The sequence below is a fragment of the Toxorhynchites rutilus genome, chromosome 3, assembly GCF_029784135.1.
Source record: "Toxorhynchites rutilus septentrionalis strain SRP chromosome 3, ASM2978413v1, whole genome shotgun sequence".
Taxonomy (NCBI): domain Eukaryota; kingdom Metazoa; phylum Arthropoda; class Insecta; order Diptera; family Culicidae; genus Toxorhynchites; species Toxorhynchites rutilus.
This window is the reverse complement of record NC_073746.1, coordinates 129,100,572-129,120,008: the sequence shown is the minus strand read 5'-3', so window position 1 is coordinate 129,120,008 and position 19,437 is coordinate 129,100,572. Positions and strand designations below refer to the sequence as shown.

Genomic DNA, 19,437 nt, shown 5'->3' with positions numbered 1-19,437 from the left:
CACCGATTCACTGTATACGAACGAAGCTTCTGCCGCTCATCTCAACTGCGACGTTTTACGTTGTGACTGTACACTTTACAGAGAAAATTTAGGTCTCCAATCTTATTTATTGAAATGTTATGAATTCCAGGAGAGACACAGTAGGGAGAACATAACGGGTGTTAAATAAAAAATGAGAATTGTTTCAATACCTTTCAGTAACTCAAATAAAGAGCATAAAGTTTTCTTTTGCTCTTTGGGCTCCCTAGAAACAGTAGGCGTGTATGGTTTTGCTAGTTTGAATTTAGTCAAAGCAAAGATGGCGTCGAAACAGCACGTGCTCCGCGAACGCATTGTACGGTTCTACGAAGCGCATTTCCAGCAAGGAAAAAAGTTCACGGTGGCACATTTTAAGAAAATATACCTGTCAGTACGGTATATCGTATCCTGGGTTCCCTGAACGTAGAGCGGAAGGTCGGAAGTGATCGTCCGGTGACGATAATGACGAAGCAGAGGAAGACATCGTTAAAGAAGCTGTTTGATAACAAGGACGCAACCAGCCTGCGTGACGCCGGTCGGAAGTATGGCTGCTCCCACGTATTGATCCATCGGACCCTCAAGATGGAAGGAATCGTCTGCAGGAAGAAGACGAGGTCGCCGGAGTACACGGAGGAGCAGATTGAGACGGTTAAATCACAGTGTCGGTGGATGACCAAAAAATACCGCGGGACGTCTTTCGTTCTGGACGACGAAAGCTATTTTCCGCTGTCCAAAACGAATATTCCAGGAAATGATAATTACTACCCCAGCGACAAGTCATCCACACTGCCTGAAGTGAAATACAAGTTCAAGCACAGGTTTGAAAAAAAGGTTATGTTGTACATCGCCATTTCCGACCGGGACATTTCAAAGCCTTGGTTTAAGCCGAGCGGTCTGGCAATCAACCAACAAATCTATCGAGAAGAGTGCCTCGATAAAATCCTGCTGCCGTTCCTGAACGAGCATCACGCGGATGGGAAGTACGTCTTCTGGCCAGACAAAACGTCTTTATATTACGCCAAGAAGACGCTGGCGTATCTTGAGGAGAAAAAGATACCGCTCGTGCCGAAAGATCGTAACCCAACAAACTTGCCCCAGTGCCGCCCAATAGAGGATTTCTTTGACTCACTCAGTGCCCTAGTGTATAAAAACAATTGGAGGGCCAAGGACACGAAGCAACTGACTATAAGAATCCGGAATTGTATCCGGAAAATGGACCTAAGTGCCGTACAATGTTCTTGTGAGAGCATCGCGACAAAGTTGCGTCGAACAGCAGACCACGGCCCTTACTCAAACATTCACTGACATTTTTTTGAAGAAAATACATTATGTTATTAATAAAAAATACTGAAATCGATGAAAAAAAATTTTTTTTTTATATGTGATTGAAAAAATTTTCATGTTTTATTTAACACCCGTTAGCTTCATGGTTTGTTTTTTGTTTGTTTGTTTGTTTATTGTCCAGTAGCGTAAGATACAAATCTTTTAAAAATTACTACTTCCGATTTATGAATGGTTTGAGTACATTATTGCCAAACCTATTCGTTGATTGATTTTAAAAATAATTAAATTAATTTACACGGTGGATGACAGTATTTGATAAAATATGACCTACATTTCGAAATAACGACGAAATAACAGACAATTTTGAATCCCTTCTGAATCTGAATTAGCAATATTAATATTACAAAACTAATCGTTTCGCGTACAAATTCGGTACAAATGTCAATCTCAAAATCCAAAAAAAAAATTTGTTTAAAAAACTCAAAAATATGTGCAATATTCTAAACAAAGCACTCACGCCCCGCGTTGCCATTGTTCCAGTTTAAACTGGATTCTTCCAGTTTTTTTTCCCGATCCAGTCAAACAGTTAAATCCTGAAATCTTCCAGTTTTTCGAAATATTATCCAGTTTTATCCAGTTTTTTCATACGTGTGCTTCATTTTTATCCTTGAATTCACAATGTATAAATATTATCCCTCTCAGGGTTGCCACAATAAAATCTGTGTTTTTAATCTAAAAAAATCTCGTTTTCATTCAATTTTTTTTTCGAACTTTCTTCGTTGAAACATTTGATGATTCCGCAGATAGTCTAAAATGTCATTTTTCTACCTCGTCCAGTTCAGTAGCTCCTGTTGCTATAACTTCAACACAGATGTAGATATATTTGGCTTTTTTAGACAGGTTGTCGACTCAAACCCCGAAAAAAATCCCTGATTTTCCATCTATTTTTCAGAATAAACCAGTTGTAGACTAGTAACTAAATTTCTACTAGTTATGTAGTTATAGTATCATAGAATGAATGAATTGTTTGTGATTTTTGATTGCATTTCACGAAACTATTACGATTTTAACGAAAATATTTTTTTGCAATCTAAGGGCTTCCTTCTATGCGTTTTCCAAAATATCCTTCGTTTCACCTCGAGAAATTTCACTTCTGCTTCTAGTAGCCGTTTCATTATTTTGTATCATTTGATGCAAAAGCTCTTTTTTCCGGCTTTCCTTGCCTTCTAAAAGAAGTGAATGAAAATTTATCGATAATCTGTTTTTCTCTTATGTAATTTGAATTAATTAGCTCGACATTTTCATTTATGTTATCCCTCCAACGTGAAACACATGTTGCATTGCACAATACTATAGTATCTACTGATACGTCCAAATTTTGATAGGAGTCAATGACGGAAAGGTCAAGAGAGGATACGATTTTCGTCGTACATCAACACTTCACAAGTTTTAAAAATAGCGCGTTTAACATCCCTTCGCATCCCGGATGAAATTGCAAGATATATTTCTTTGGTACCATTAAACTTTCTAATTAATTCAATAATTAAAATTATAATCGACGGAATTGCATTTTTTCCCTGATTGGTGACAAAATTCCCTGATATTTCCTGATTTTAAAAATATTTCAGGTAGTCGCTGTTAGATGTTGTTCAAAATTTCCTTAGATTTGTGTATTATTGTGGGCATATATTGTTCAAGAGTGGTTTCCGAATCAATCTGAGTAAATTCGGGCGTTTCAGTTTGTTTGTTCGACTTAATAATCAATAGCGAAACGTTTAACAAAATACATGTTTGGTCTTCGAATCGTTCAAATGATTCAAAATCACTATTTGGTTTTGGCCGTAGTTGAACCTGGAGGTTATGTTTAACGACGGATTCCAGCAAAAGCCATCTTGTTGCGAACGAATTCAGTATTTTCAACATGGGATAGATCTGACACGGTCTTGTCTGTGTTAGGGAAACAACTCGAATCTATGGGATGTTAGAAGCTCTATTGTCAACGCTATTCACTATTTGCCATTAACTATACGAAATTTGATAATTAAATTTATGATTAAATCTCATTTAAAAAAAATATCAAAAATATCCCTCATGATGTGTTATTTTCACTTCCTATATGTTCCCGAAAACGTAATCCAACATCAAAACGTGTCGATAGTACTTTCAAATATTTCAAATCCTTAAAACAAGACTTTTGAAATGAAAATGTATTTTCACGACACTGTGAGCGCACTTGCGAGGCTCACATTGCTGTGCTTTAAATATAAAAAGATAAAGAGTGTTATTTATTGTAACGCTAACCGATGACGCAGATTTTTTCTATGAATATCAGATGTAAAAGATCTTCCAAAACATTCTGAAGTCAAAACCAATTGATCTAGTTTATATAAATATCAGATATTATAGGTCCTCCAAATCATTCTAAAGTTCAGAAGATCATAGAGTCAATGTGCTCCATATGAATATAAAAAATAAGGATACCTCATTTCTGATATTGATACCAAAATTCAAAGGAAAATCTATTACTCAAGCATTGAAATGGATAAAAAAAACTTTTTAGATAAATCAAAGCCGACTTTCTTAAAATAAACCGGTTTCACAAGATCCAGTTTTCTCCCTGTTTTTTTAAGAGCAATCTCCCAGTTTTTTGAAAAATATTATTGGCAACCCTGCTCACGCCTTCTCGAGGTTACATGATATGCAACAAACTAAGTTGAATAAAAAAGTTTCCAAGGTGAAGCAAGATGTTCCTATGCGCTGGAATTCTAGTTTCAAATATTTTAGACAGAAAGTGCATGAGTATGCCACCTCTCCTTAACATTAACAACGCGGAAAACAACTTCATTCAAAATTAGTATATTATCCAAGCGGATAACCATGTGAAATCAAACTGTTTTTCAAACGATAACGCTCGATCCAATTAAAGATCGAGTCAGAACAAAAATTTATTCAGACTCATTAGAGTATCCCTCTCCACGGAAATCTTTAGTAAAAGGCGAAAGATTTATTCGACAATTGAAGAGAGATCAGAGTGATCTATTGTGCACACGTTCAAATTATATCTTTTTCCTACGCTCTGTTCAGTTGGCGATAGGTATAGCTCACAAATTATCTTTCGAAACGCGGGATGATGAAGAGAGAGATGAGTTCCAACTGGAATCGGACATGCGGTGAGCTGTGTTAAGCCATCCTCGACGCTCATTCAATTCAATATAGTGTAATTATTATCGTTTCAAGGTTGAAACCAGGGTTCCGCTTGAAAAAAAATGAATGTATTTTGGTGTTTACAGTATGGTGGGTACGCAGGGTTCAATTCAAAACTACAGTCGTATTGAACTTGGTGGGAAAGATCTTGAAACTAATAAAACCTGAAATCCGAACGAAGCTATACAGCCAACATTTATAATAATAGTTTTTCTGCTACTCAAAAAAGAGTTCAGAATAAGAAGCAACCCGAATTTTTTTTAAATTCTTAATGACAATTACCCAAGTAGAATTTCCATTCGAAACAAGAATTGTGAACTAACTGTCGTTCCAGTCAGAGATGCCAGATATGGTACCATGTCCTCATTTTGATGATACTCGACTTACTGAATTCTTCCCATGAAAAATTAAGAATTGAATCTCAAAAATAAACTTGAACAGACGATACTTTCTTCCGTAATGCCATTTATTTACTTTTTATTTACTAGTTGAACGGTTTATCATGACGTTTTTTGATTCCATATTAACGTATATATTTCCCTTAACATCTCCATAATATAGCAGCATTGTATTTTTTTATATATTCCAATAAACTTCATAATAGAGATGTGCCATCTGCTCATGAGCTGTTCCGGAGAATCGACTCTTTGAAGTGAGTTGACACGGAACAGCTCGCAAAAAAAACGAACAGCTCTTCAGCTCACTTTGATAATGATGCAGAAGGGAAAAAAGCTGAAGAATTGCAGAGAGTGTGTGAGCTGTAAGATTCAAAAGAACTGACCGCCTCTCGCTCTTTGTGTTATGTCATCAGTCCAGTTTCATTTGTTCCTTGTATTTTCAACTGTTATATTCGCGTTGACGGTGTTGGGCTTTGTTTACTTGTTTGGGGGGCGCCAAAAATAATAGTTGACTATCAGGCAGAATGAACACCTTTTTGAAACTAAAATTATGAATAAAAATTAATTTCTGTGTATCAAATTAGTATTCTATTTCAATGAAAAACACTTTGTTTGCAGGCGATGAAAAATTCTCATAATGAAATTGGTTTTGAAGACAACTTTATATTATAATGGAAAGTCTCAGTAAAATGTCGGAAATGTATAGACAAATGGTTAAATAAGAATCAGGAATACGCGTTTCAAGTAATTTAACCCTCCTGTACTCGCGTTTATCATGATGAGCTGGATTGCACGCCTCTACTTCATAAGCATCGCAGAAAATAAAATAAGAAACCGCATTTTTGAATGATTTATCAAATAGAGATGTTATTGTTCAATATGATTGTGAAGACTTTTCTTCATTTGAGAGATTGCAAACAAATCACCTGAAATCCCCAATTTCTGCAAATAAATTACAGCGAATATTACTCGATTCGATTAAGAATCGAGTCTAACAAAAATTTACTTTAGACTCATAGAGCGTCCCTCTCCACGGAAATCTTTAGTAAAAGGCGAAAGATTTATTCGACAATTGAAGAGAGACCAGAGTACTTGTCGATGTTCGTTTCATCGTCTCCAGTGTGTTGTGCTATGTTCTGCTAGCGATTGCAACGTGAGATTTTATCCACCATCAATACCGTTTGAACAAAGCGGAAAATCCGCTTGAATGGGAAAATGATAGCAAATAATATGTTCCGATATACACTAGTAGTGAGTATAGTTCTAACCGTATCTCATTAACACATAAATCGCACAACGATAAACCTCGAGCCAAAGTGTCACTTCTGCAACTACCGTAACATGCCTTCAGGTGTCAATCAGTGTATTCTGCTGAGTATATGGCAATATGGAACCGCCATACCCGCACCGTTTACTATTCAACAAGTTCATGCTGTTGGGCTCTTGGACAGGCAACACCCCAGACGCGCATACTGCTAGCACCCGATAAAACATTTCGCTGTTTCGTAACGGGCCGTAGCTGCCACATGTGTCAGTGTACGTACAATCGGAAATGCTTGCTAATAAAGGTAGTTTGAAGTGATTTTCTACGATGACACACTTATCACATCGTAAATGGGAAACATTTTACACAAATTGCTTTCGATATCATAGAACGGAAAGTTTTGCATTGAGTGCGACAACAGGTATGAAATATAATTTGATGAAATTATTTTTCTGTTATTTAATCAATGTTTTTGTCATGCAAAAATAATGTCAATTTTCATAACATTTCAAATCACATTCGAATGCCCCTCAAAGCAAATCTTCCATTTGAATATGGCGTCGATTGTTTACGAAATTTTACTGGTCCCAGGACCAGTTGATGTTCGCCCAGTTAAACCAGGACCAGTTAGCTAACGATTACTGTAGTTGTTTTCAGTATCATCAAAGTACTTGTATGTTACTCATGCGATCGAATGGCTTGAAATTGCTTAGAGAGAATCTAATTCTATAACACTAGTCTCCAAGATATTTCACTGGAAGAATATTTAATTGTTGGAGTGCTGTCGAAAGACTTTGAATATAGAATTGAAATTGGAAGAATTTAGCTTGAAGGTTATCCAATAGTTTAAGCACTGCTTGGAATCGAAATTTAGGATACACAGTGAACCGGCCAAATCATACTGAAATCATTGGAAGCCAAACAGATGTTAACTAATTTAATTTAAATTGAGTATACATCTTCCGATGCATGGCGATATGCAGTGTAAAAAGGTACAAAAAATGGGCACCTATTTGCACTCGAATATCAAAAGTTACATATGGTCGGTGTTAAGTCAGACCGGACCATGTGACATTTTTATGATTCCGAGAAAAATGAGTTTGAAGTTTGGTGCTTTCATCGGCTGTTCAAAACAATTTCGATAAGTTATTTCTTATGTACGCGTAATTTACCAAATCCAATAAATGTGGAATGCATCTTACAACATGTTTAACCTAATGCAATCAATAACTCAAAATTTTTAATTTTGCGACTTGATCCGCTCTGACTTAACACCGACAATATAATCGAATTAACACCCATTTATGGCAACCATTGCCATTTCGATTGGTTTTTGAAGGAAAAAAATATTTTTAAAAATATAATAAAAGCTATGAAAGTTTCAATAAACAAGGCGACGAGAAAATACAAAAAAAAGTCAAAAAAAATGGTCTGGATTAGGAAGTTCAAGCCCTCTATCATACATATCGAACATTACTCCTCCGGTATATTATTTGTCAATGGATAGTTCTTAAGTTTTAGCCCGAATCTAACCATTTATCTAGTTTATTATAACTTGTCATATAAAACGGATCTGTAACGAAAACCAGTGGACAACCAGCTTACGCTATGAGTTAACGCAACGCAGGCAATCGATCGATCAATCTGACAGATCAGCCGGGCGGAAAGATAAGAAGAAAAAGAAAAAGAAACATGAACACCAAACCTAAAGCGAAATAGTACAATTGAATATTCAATATTTTATAAGAAATTACTTGCAAATTAGTTCAGATTAGTTACAAAAATCAACGTAAAAATCTAAAACGTGATCTCCAGAATCCAGAAGAATTCGTGGAAATGGGTCTCTCGGGAGCATAGGGTTTATTAGGTTCTATTACACCTTTTTTCTATTTAGTTTGAACTATCCTGCAAAAAATGGGAATCAGCCTGCCAAACCAAAAGAAGCCACCGAAAAAAAGTGGGTTTTCCCGTCCTTCTGCTACCAGAAAATGGGAGAAACGTTCTATAAAAAGCTGAAGGAAGTTAAGAAGGATCGAAGTTGATAGAAATTTCAGCAACGGTAGGCTGACCAAATTTTTCAGAAAGGAAAACTGGATACGTAAGCCCAAAAAAATCATCAAAAAGTCATATTTTTTGGAGAATTTTATTGAGTGAATAAAACCGAAACCTATTCAATCAAACATTCTTAGATGTACCTGCTTTGTTCTCCACGATGAAGGAATGCTTAGATGCTGAAGAGACTTTGCGAAGGAGGTTATGAATCGCGACAAAAGTGTGTCCAAATATTGATCATTGATAAAAGTCCTTTCAACAGATGCGGTATTACCAGACAAACACAAAATATAATCAGTATCCTATAACGAATTCTATAAGTTCTATTTATTAATTTAATAATACTAGTAAATATAATTACTGTTATGTTTCTTCCAGACTAGTCTTCCATTTTTCAATGTACTTCAATGCAGTATCGTAAAAAAATTCCAGTTTTAAGACATTTTATCTCCTGTTGTTCACCTCAATCAACTAGTTCTGACGTAGGACTACTTTTTTCAGTAAGTGTACCAAATCAGAAAACATGTCACGTTTTTATGAAATATTTTTATAATTAATAGCTATTTTTGCTGCAAACCAATAGAATTGGAAATTCTCTAAGAATTTTTTGATATGTTGTACATTACGATTCCCTTATCACTAAACGGTTTAAATTAACAAAAATTGGAAGCTCGCGCAATTTTCGATACGTTCGTTCTCTGCATTTCTGTCCTGACCTACCCGTACTTTCTATTCAGAGGAATGGGTGTAGCCGTGAGGTATAACTTTTACATACCACTGCGAACGAAGCGTGCGTAAATCGCTTGCTAGAAGTGTAAATGCAGCGTTCGTTCATACGGACATTGTGGAGAGGAGATACTACAGATTAACCCCGACCGTTTATAACTTATTGGGTATGAATAAGCCACTCGCGATTTCGAATGCTCAGTCTCGCTCCAACTATCGAGCAGTCAGCAATTATTTCTGACAAAGTCAGTGCCTAAAGTAATGAGCTAACATCGCCAACTATATGAACGTCCAGAGCAACCATTCACCTGAGAAAAGTGATACGATTGGATCCTCCAGAAGCAGACAAATTGGAGACTTTCATCCCCTTTGGAAATGAAATGGAACAACTATGCGACCATCTTGAAGCGACGGGGCTTCAGCAACACTCATTTGATGCGCTTCTAATCTAGGAATTGATCGTCAAATTGCCTGCAGGTGACAAGGTAAAATGCTTTGGAAAGAAAGAGAAACGGTGACATTGATGACGGTTTACGACTTCCTCTCCCAGATTGTGTTGGGACATGCAAGGCAAAGGTGAACTTCGAAACCAGCATCCAAAAGAACGTCCACTCAGGTGGCAAAGGGAAGAGAACGAGAAAAAGAAGTCTTGTTCAATCATATCAAGTTTGAGAATCCGACAAGTGATCTAAGAATCGTCGATGCAGTTCTGAAAATGTGCAAAAGAACGGACCATCGGATCCGAGTTTGTCAGGATTTTAAATCGTTGGATATTGGAAACCCCATGAAGTTGGTGTAGAAGAGCAAACTTTGCCAAATATGCCTAAATGGTCATGGGAACGCTTTTTGCAAATTTAAAACCCGGTCCAATGTAAGCGACTCTCGTAAAAGTCATCATCCGTTTTTACATCCATCTGAAAGCACGATGGTCATCAACATGCACATCCGTACATCTGATAGGGTTCCGGATGGTTCCGCTAAAGAAACATGCAAATAACAAAACTGGTATTCCTGTATGAAGGAGAATAAGTTACACTCGTTGAACGTTCTCTGACTGGCCAGCTAGGTGTTGAAGGCGTTCGACAAGCGCTAAACGCTGCTGAAATATTGTCGAAATATAGTCATCTACATGACCTGCCGATCGTTTCTTACTCGGATAAACATCCTGTGTTGCTCATTGGTTCAAGCAACCTACACACGAAGCCTAAACCCGAGGGATGGGATATTCGATAGCTGTACGCTCTATAATCGGATAGTCTAATACGGCTCGATGGTAGAACACTCAGCTCCCGTGGCCGAATGGTTAGCGTCCCACATTATAATGCCGAGGGTTCGGGTTCGATTCCCGTTCTAGGCCGGGGGAATTTTTCGTCAGAGAAATTTCTTCCTACTTGCACTTGCACTTGCAACTAAGTAATACTTATAGAAATGACGCAAGTAATATCCACGTTGAGAAGGCAAAAGTTCCACTGGGAACGTAAGTGCCATCCAAGAAGAGAAGGTAGAACACACAAGCGGTGAAAACATTATCAGCCACCACGGTGAAATTAACAATGAGGATATCTACAATCTACTGAAAACGAATACTTAGATGCGACTGATCTGCAAGGTTTCAAGCCTCTCAAATGCAAACAAGGAAGGAAGCAATGATTACTCTCTCGAGAAATCGATAGTAGCGGTAGTGCAGGGAACAAAATATTAGAAGAGAGTTCGAGTAATTTTAGAGCGAACGACTGTGCGTGTTGGTGATTTTTTCAACATGTGTCTTCGGCTAAAAATCTATCTAACCTTTCTATACTCGCGTATAGGTCTTACAGACCGAGCATCAATGAAGTGGCTGAATTAAATGACTATTAAAAGTGAATGAAGTTAAAGAAAAAATACTTTCTGGAGTTTTTTCACTCAATTATATCTTTTTCTTTGCAATAACACAGAGACGCACACAGTCTCTGCCAGAGTACAAAAATTAGGATTTTCCGCGCGAGTATAGGAGTGTTAATGAAGAAAGAAATAAAAAATCAAGATGGGACTTCTATGGGTTACCGACGATTGTACATTTTCGGATAGTTTTCCGATGGTTTGTCGCAGACTGAGCAGCTTGAGCAAAAAAATCCAGAGTTGTACATGATGATCTGTCAACAAAACGAGAAGTACCAACAAAAAGGCTATGGACATCTGGCAACGTCAAAAGAGCTGGTGGAAATTGATCCACAGAAGGTCCTTGTGTATGCTCACTCCGTTAGTAGTTGTATTGGTCCCTTTCATGAGCACCGCATTGCTTTCGGAGGAGACATTCATGAACTGTACCATCAGATAAGAGTGCGCAGGGTTTTTTTTTTTATCTTCGCTTATTTTTCGTCGGCCTATTTCCGCCACTTTAGTGCCAATCACCGACATCAGGGAGGCGACTCCACCTGTTCCTACCTATCAGACTCAACAACTCATGAGCCGGGCCAACTTCTTTTACTTCCGCTCCGAAGGAAGACGTAACCAGAGATTTTTCGCCTCAGAAAATCCCAACGACGCCAGCTGGGATTGAACCCAGGCCGATCGGATTGTGAGGCTATTACGCTAACCATACAACCACTGGCGCCGTCGAGTGCGCAGGGTTGACAAAAGAGCACAGCTTTTTCTTTTCAAGAAAAATCCACAAGACGGAAAGCCGAGTGTGTATAATGGATGTTGCCACATTTGGGTCAACATGCTCTCCGTTTTCGGCGCAATATGTGGAATATATCAACGCGTCAGAATTTGCGGCGAAATATCCCGAGGCGGCGACGGCTATAATTTAAAAAAAAAATATGTTGACGACTATTATGGCAGCGTCGACACGATCGATTGCGATTCATCAACTCAAAGGAGAGATTCGAGATAAGAAACTGAGTCTCGAATTCCACTGAAGTATTGGATAATCTAGGAGAACAGATGCCGGTTCAAATAGTTCACCACAACGTTGAAAAAACAACAGAAAACGAACGAATTCTGAGAATAATATGAAATTCATGTCAGAATGTCTTTTCTTTCACCACCAATCATCGGCCGGAGTTACGAACTTTTTTCAATGAAGGTTAACGACCAACGAAGCGCTTGGTTCTAAGCTGTGTGACTAGCTTTTTAGACCCTCTGAGGCTGCTAGTTTCGGTTACAATTCACGGAAAAATTCTCGTCTGACTGTGGCTGGAATGATGAAATAGATGATAATTCCTTGGAGAAATGGACGCGGTGGACATAAATTTTAACTTAGGCAAATGCTGTCGAATCGCTTCAACTCCACGTTTTCATAGATCCAAGCGAGCAAGCATATGGATGTGTGGCCTACTTTAGAGCGTTGGTGGAAGCATGAAATCCCACATAGTGATATTTCGTGCAAAAGTTGCAACTCCAAAACGACAATCGGTCCCTCGACTCGAATTGATGGCGGCGGCTCTCGGTTCACGGTTGTTTCATACGGTACAGTTATATTATTCCCTCCCTATCAGAAACAAATTCCTCTGGACAGATTCTCAAATATAAGCAGTTCGTGGCATTTGGCATCGGGGAAACACTCCGGGGATATTTCGGTTTATAGCCAAGTGTCGAAGAAAAAAGGCAGGTGCAACACATCGTAATGTCCAAGGCAACCCAGGGTCAGCCACATTCAGCTCGGTGGGCGTAGACTACTTAGGACCCGTAGAAAAGGTGGTGAATCGACGATGGGAGAAAAGTTGAATTGCTTTGCACCTATTTAGCTGTCCGAGCGGTGTATTTAGAAGTAGTGCACAGTTTGACTACCCAGGCGTGCTTGATGACGATTCATCGACGTTTCATCTGCAAACGAGGAGTTCCGAATAAAATATTCTCCGATAATGGCACGAATTTCAGAGGTGCGTGCAACGAATTTAAAAGAATGAAGCTGATCAATCGAGATTGTGCGAAAAGCGTAATCAGTTCTACATTGAAGTGGTATTTTACTTCACCAGGGTTCCTAGGTGGTGTTTGGGAGTGTACGGTGCGATCGATAAAGGAGGCTAGATGACGGTCGTAAACTCACAGATGAAATATTGCTGACTTCGTTGTCCGAGGCAGAGGACACGATAAACACTCGTCCTTTGACATATCTGCCACAAGATTCAACAGAAGCTGCAGCAATTACGCCAATTCACTTCCTGCATGGAGCTACAAACGATGCGGATCTGTTTGTGAACGACGCCGTGGGCTACGCAAAAGCTACGCCGTGGGCTACGTGTACAAGCGTTCGCAGTACCTGGCCAACCACAAATGGGCGCGCTGGTACAAAGAATACCTGCGGGCGATAAACAAGCGGTTGTGCCCCCGTTGGACGAGTGGTTAGCGACCCACACTATCATGCCGGGGGTTCGGGTTCGATTCCCGTTCTGGTCGGGGGATTTTTCCTCTAAGAAAATTCTTCCGGCTTGCACTGTGGTCAACGCGTATTCTAGAGCTTGCCACTCCAGAGTAAAGTCTGCTTCATTTAATATTGGAACAAATTCTTTTGCTCATTGTGGTGCTCCTAGTGGACGGTTTTGGAAACTTTTTTCACCCACGTGTCGGGAAATTCATTACCTTTCACCATGTATTTATGTCATAACACCAAACGATAGCATTTTGTAAACAACCGCCATGGAAGCCGAACGGAGAGATAAAATTGTGCACAGTTTTCTTGAAAATCCATTGTTGTCGGCATCTAAGCTAGCTAAACAGCTTAAAATGCCCACAAATACCGTATGGCGTGTTATCAAGCAGCACAAGGAAACATTGACGACGGCTCGGAAGCCGCATTCGAAGCGTCGGAGTGGAACTGTCGACCGGAAACTGCGTGGGAAAGTCATCAAGGCCGTCAAGAGGAATCCCAATCTTTCAGACCGCGATGTGGCCAATAAGTTCCAGGCCGCTCACAGTACGGTGCGACGAATTCGTCTCCGGGAAGGAATAAGGTCATTCCGAGCCAGCAAAAAGCCAAATCGGACGCTGAAGCAGAACAATGTGGCCAGAATCCGTGCTCGAAAGCTGTACGACCAAGTGCTGACCAAGTTCGACGGATGTATTCTGATGGACGATGAGACCTACGTGAAGGCGGACTTTGGGCAAATCCCAGGTCAAAAATTTTATTTGGCGACGGCTCGGGGGGATGTACCTGCAAAATTTAAGTTCGTGTTTGCGGATAAATTCGCCCGCAAGTACATGATTTGGCAGGGGATATGCAGTTGTGGACAGAAAACCAAAGTCTTTCTCACTGACAAGACAATGACATCAGAAGTCTACAAAAAAGAGTGCCTACAGAAACGGATTCTACCGTTTATTCGTGCCCACGACCGTCCAGTAATGTTTTGGCCGGACCTCGCAAGCTGCCATTACAGCAAAACGGATATGGAATGGTACGCAACGAACGTCAGCGTAATACCGAAGGACCTCAACCCCCCAAACTGCCCCCAGTTCCGGCCGATAGAGAAATACTGGGCAATCACGAAGCGGAAGCTTAAGGCAAAGGGAAAACTTATTAGGAACATGACTCAAATGAAGAACTGGTGGAATCAAATCGCCAAAACGGTGGACGAAAAGGGTGTGCGCCGCCTAATGTGCCGTATTACGAGAAAAGTACGAGAATTTCTTCGAAACAGCAATGAATAATTTTTTTTATTTTTTTTTATGAAAGAGTAAAGAAAATGCTACATTTGTATGAAAAACAAATTATGAATTCGTTAATAAATGACTGAACTACACGCAATTGTTTGTGTTCCAATATTAAATGAAGCAGACTTTATGTTCAAGGCTTTTTAATTCGGCATAGAAATCTCATCCTACTAATAAAACTAATAAATTCTAATTTTTAATATCAATAACTTTGAGTAAAGTTGAGATATTGACAAGTTCTGCATCGAAAAATGTTTGTATTAGTAAGCTCCAAAAGTTTTTCGAAGACAGTTTGCATGTAAAATTTGAAATATAAAAGTTAGAGCAAAAAAAACAGTTTTTTTTCATGGTGACCCTAACGTAACTTAGAAAAAAGGCGCTATATAGGTTATTTCAAAAGATAGAGAAAAACTTTGTTCTACAGAGATGTCTCAAATAATTGGAGCTTCAACATTGTTAAACTATGTTTACCTCTATCTATTAAGATAAGAAAGTTAGATTTTTTATTCCATCGACAATTTTGGTCACCCTATTTTTGACAACATAAAAACGAGCGCTCTTTCATGAGTAACAACTTTGTATAAGACAGTTTTTGTCTAGAGAATAACTGTCAAACTCTAAATGCTAATTTCCACTTAAATGCATCTCCTGGACCATTGTGCATTATTTTACCAATTAAGGTTGATGTTTAAATTTGTTTATGTTTTTTTTCATGTTATCAATGGCAACGAATAGACATTTTGGATGGACTGCTGTCCGATAGCAATAATGGTAATCTTCAGGCTATACAGCTTCCAATTTCGTAGCATTCATTAGGTATGTTTATCTCCACTAAACAAAACAAAAAGCTCAACCATGGAGGTTTGTAGCCACATGTTTCACATCAATGGGAAAAATCTACGTGAAGTATACAAAACAATCCAGACATCTCGAATAAAGAGCACAATGATATGAAGTAAAAGTTCTCGAATATTTTAACTGGGAAAAATTATCCAGAGGGATTTCTTGCTCATAGAATCCTTCTTGTAGATTTTAATATTTCGGTAACAGATAATAATAGGAATATGGTTCTCAATATATTTTGAAATGATTGCTACTTTGCACGTGAGTTCCGTATATTTTTATGCTATTTCGCTGTCAACCACAGAGTACAACAGTGAAGTATACGAGCAAAAATTAAATTTTAAAATAGCTATCATCCTCCACTGCATATACATTAAAATGACCATAATGTTACACATGACGTTTAACAAGCAAATGGCGCTGTCATTGTAGCGTTGATAAGCTTTCAGCTCCATATTACCATTTCCCGCGGTACGTAATTACAATCAAAAGAAAAAAACCTGAAACAGATGATGGAATTGCGATCGCAATACTTGTCAATCCGCGGACAGATGAAATGAATTACATCGCCCTATTGAAGTAACCTTGACATTGACGATGACGATTTTTTTCTGTTAATTTACTACTCGCGGCGCGTTTTGAATGCAAACAACTACACAACTCAAAATGCACCTCCACCCAGTTGAAAATGTACATCTGACGAGAGAAAACCGGCATCACGTGGAGAGCACAAGTGTGATAAATGAATGCAAACCAATTAATCGGTGAGAGTGTCTGTGCCACATTCCACTGGTTGTGAATATTGATTTATGGGCTCGATATCAAACACTTCAATTGGCATGCAACTTGTTCTACAAAGGAAAATCTCTGTTGAATTTATTTTACTATGGAAAAGAATAAACACACAAAAAGTCCATGTAAAGCATCATTTGAATCAAACACACCCCACATGACACGTGTGCTCGATTAATTAGTGAAAACGTCGCGTAGCAGGCCCTATGATCAAATGTGTATCCTTCCAATAAAGGCTGAATTCGTTTCACGCAATCATTTCGTTTCGCTTGACGATGAAAGATTACCATCGCGAAGGTGATAACAACATCATTAGTTAATTGACGATTCCTTCCTACTAGTATAGCACGAGGAAGTAATAGAGAAAAGAACATTATGTTTTAATCACGGTCACGCATTCGTGATGGACACTGCTTCCGGAAGCAGCAAATGTGCTGTTTAGTCAGCATTATTTAACAGTATGCTACCATGTCTTCATGACAAAATTGTATCCATCAAGAGAACCATTTCTGTAGGTACTTACTGGTCTGTCTCATCTTCTTGCAAACGGCGCGCTGTGTATTCTGCTGCTGATTGAAGGGATACGACCCGGTGCCCGGTGGGTAGCTGCAGTCCACGTAGCTCCAACGTCGCTGCTGATCGGTGATGATCTCCTGGGTGAACGGATCGTCGCAGAAGGCAGCCGCCGAAGCGTCCGACGAGCATCGCCAGCATTTGAGCGCATTAGCTAGAATTAGGTAATAAAGAAATGCAAAGAAATATATAAGTCTGTCAGTCAAAAACTTAGAGCTTAATTAGATTAGCATCAATTTGAATCGGAACGATTCGAAAGAGACAGTTTGTCTCTTCATTTAGTATGTTGTTCTCTCTTTTTCAGATCATCTACCTCGAGAACGATATAACGAGACGGTGATCACAGGCAGCAAATGAGATGAAGCTTTAGTTCATTTTGTCTCATTGATGCGCTCGTGCAACGCTAACGTCGTGGGAAGCTCTTGAAAGATTTAAATCATACTGCTATTTTTAAAGAAATCTCTCACTACATACATATATTGACACAAAGGAACGGAATATAAACAGAACAACAAGAGATGCGGAAAACATACCAAAATTCACGCCCTTTTATTCACTTTTTATCAACAAAAAATTATGAACAATGATAAAGGATGGAATTTGTGCATATGAAAGTAATACATGCATTCAAAAACTAATTAAAATACACGTTACTTAATCAATATGAAACTCTATTGAAAGGGTCGGTATCTATTCTGTATTCGTCTCTAAATGAATCTAAAAATCACTGTCTCACTGTCTAAATCGAAATTAAAAGAGAAATCGCAGAGTAAAAAATTCTAATATTCTATATTTTTCGATAACATCCAAAAGCCATTCGATTATGAATTCATGGAAATTTCTGATTACACTAAAGCAAACTACCAATTAATTAGGTGTAAGCTTAATCATATCACCCTGCCAGGGTTTATTTAGAAGTGTGGGAAACATTGAAGTAGCAGCGACGATATTTTACTCGATAATCAATCAAATGAGGGGCTCAGAATGCAAGGGGTGTAAGTGACTTGATCGATTTCTCTTCATCAACTTTTTATTTAGTTAATAACTCAACTGCAAAAACGTTCCAATTTAAGTTTGCTATACAATCCGATAGATGAGGTTCTGACCTATCTCCCACATTTTCAAATACAGCTGGGAATGTATTTGCAGCTAAGTTATGACCAAAAGAGAGAGTCGATGTGGAGAAATCGATCAAATCACTTACACCCCTTTCATTCTGAGCCCCTCAAATGATAGAGAAGTTGAAAAAGACGAAAAAGAAGAAACATAACCACAAAATATCCGGTTGGGTTTAATCAAAACATAAAGAATCTAAAAAATAAAAAAACAGAAGGTACATCAAATTTATAAGAAATACAAATTATCTGAACATTTGCGAACAGCTCGCTGTTAACAACGCCCTTGAAGATCAAAACTCAAAAACAGAGTTTGACATAAAATATAACCCGGAATGTTTCTTCAATTACATAAAAACAAACTGAAAAAGCAATGGTTTTTCATCACGCATGCCTAGACGAAATCGTGGGGAATGATCCAGGAAAAAATTGAAACCGCAGTCGATGATATTCGTTTATCTGATAACTGGCCTATGGATATTCTTCGATGTCTGGAAAAATGGAAAAATGAATAATCCGGAGCTTTTGAAAGTCGGATACATACATATACATTCGGCATTTTTAATGAAAACCATCGTGTTTTGGGCAAAGCTGTATTTATTCCTCAACATAGTTTTCTTCGAAGACAACACACTAAGTTCAGCGAGTTTCCAACATTTCGATTCCCGTTCTGTAGTACCAAAAGTCTAGGTCTTCAAAATATGCCTCAGTGCCACTCTGCAGGGGTGTGGTAATGGATCCACGTTCATCCGTTGTCACAAAACGTCAAAAGAAGTTCACTCGAATACGCTTCAACAACGCCAAACCGGCTGTTGAATCATCAATGTGCCGCTGTTTTTGATCGACGGTCAGCAAACGCGGCACCCATCGCGCGAATAGCTTTTTCATATCCAAAATGTCGTGCAAAATGTATCCCACTCGCTCTTTTCAAATGGCTACGGCCTCAGCTAACTTGCGTAACTTCACTTTACGATCGTTCAAAACTAGTCGATGCACTTGTTTGACGATTTCTGGATCCGTAACCTATTTTGGCCTTCCAGTGCGGGGTGCATCTGCGGTACTTGTGCGGTCCATTTTAAATTCACTAAACCACCGATAAACTATTGAAGTAGAATAACACTTCGTCAACAATTGCATTAATTGTTCAGGAGTTTCTCCCATAAAAAAAATGTTTGATCAAAATACGATATTCCTATTTTTCGATTTTCTATACGAATGCTCAGGTAGTGACATTTAAACAACTGTAGATTGTGAACAAATAAACGAAATGTCATGAAACTTCACCCATAAGCTAGTGACAGATGGACCTCTCAAAATGAATATAGTTCATTTTTTAGAGGCGCCATCTGTTGAAATATCCCGGGACTTTTCAGCCCATGTAGTATATCGCACACAGTGGTGCAAATTGTGAGCATCTGGATGATATCGAACTGTGGGATGATGTGTTCGGGTTGTTCTTCGGCCCAAATCGAAAAACTGTGGACCAATTTCCATAGAAAAAATCTTCGAATTTCGCGAACACTTATGTTAGAATCAG

General features: G+C 38.5%; 1 protein-coding gene and 2 non-coding genes across 3 annotated transcripts in view; all 3 read right to left on the bottom strand.

The window, feature by feature from the left end:
* LOC129775231 (uncharacterized) overlaps nt 1-19,437 on the bottom strand; it is an 80,986-nt gene that overhangs the window by 28,609 nt on the left and 32,940 nt on the right. The window contains exon 2 of the mRNA XM_055779670.1: nt 16,736-16,939. Coding sequence (XP_055635645.1) covers nt 16,736-16,939 — 204 coding nt within the window. The remainder of the gene's footprint in view (nt 1-16,735; nt 16,940-19,437) is intronic.
* LOC129781033 (U5 spliceosomal RNA) lies at nt 4,214-4,337 on the bottom strand. The gene has a single exon (XR_008744065.1). It is a non-coding gene; the product is annotated as a U5 spliceosomal RNA (small nuclear RNA).
* LOC129781032 (U5 spliceosomal RNA) lies at nt 5,875-5,996 on the bottom strand. The gene has a single exon (XR_008744063.1). It is a non-coding gene; the product is annotated as a U5 spliceosomal RNA (small nuclear RNA).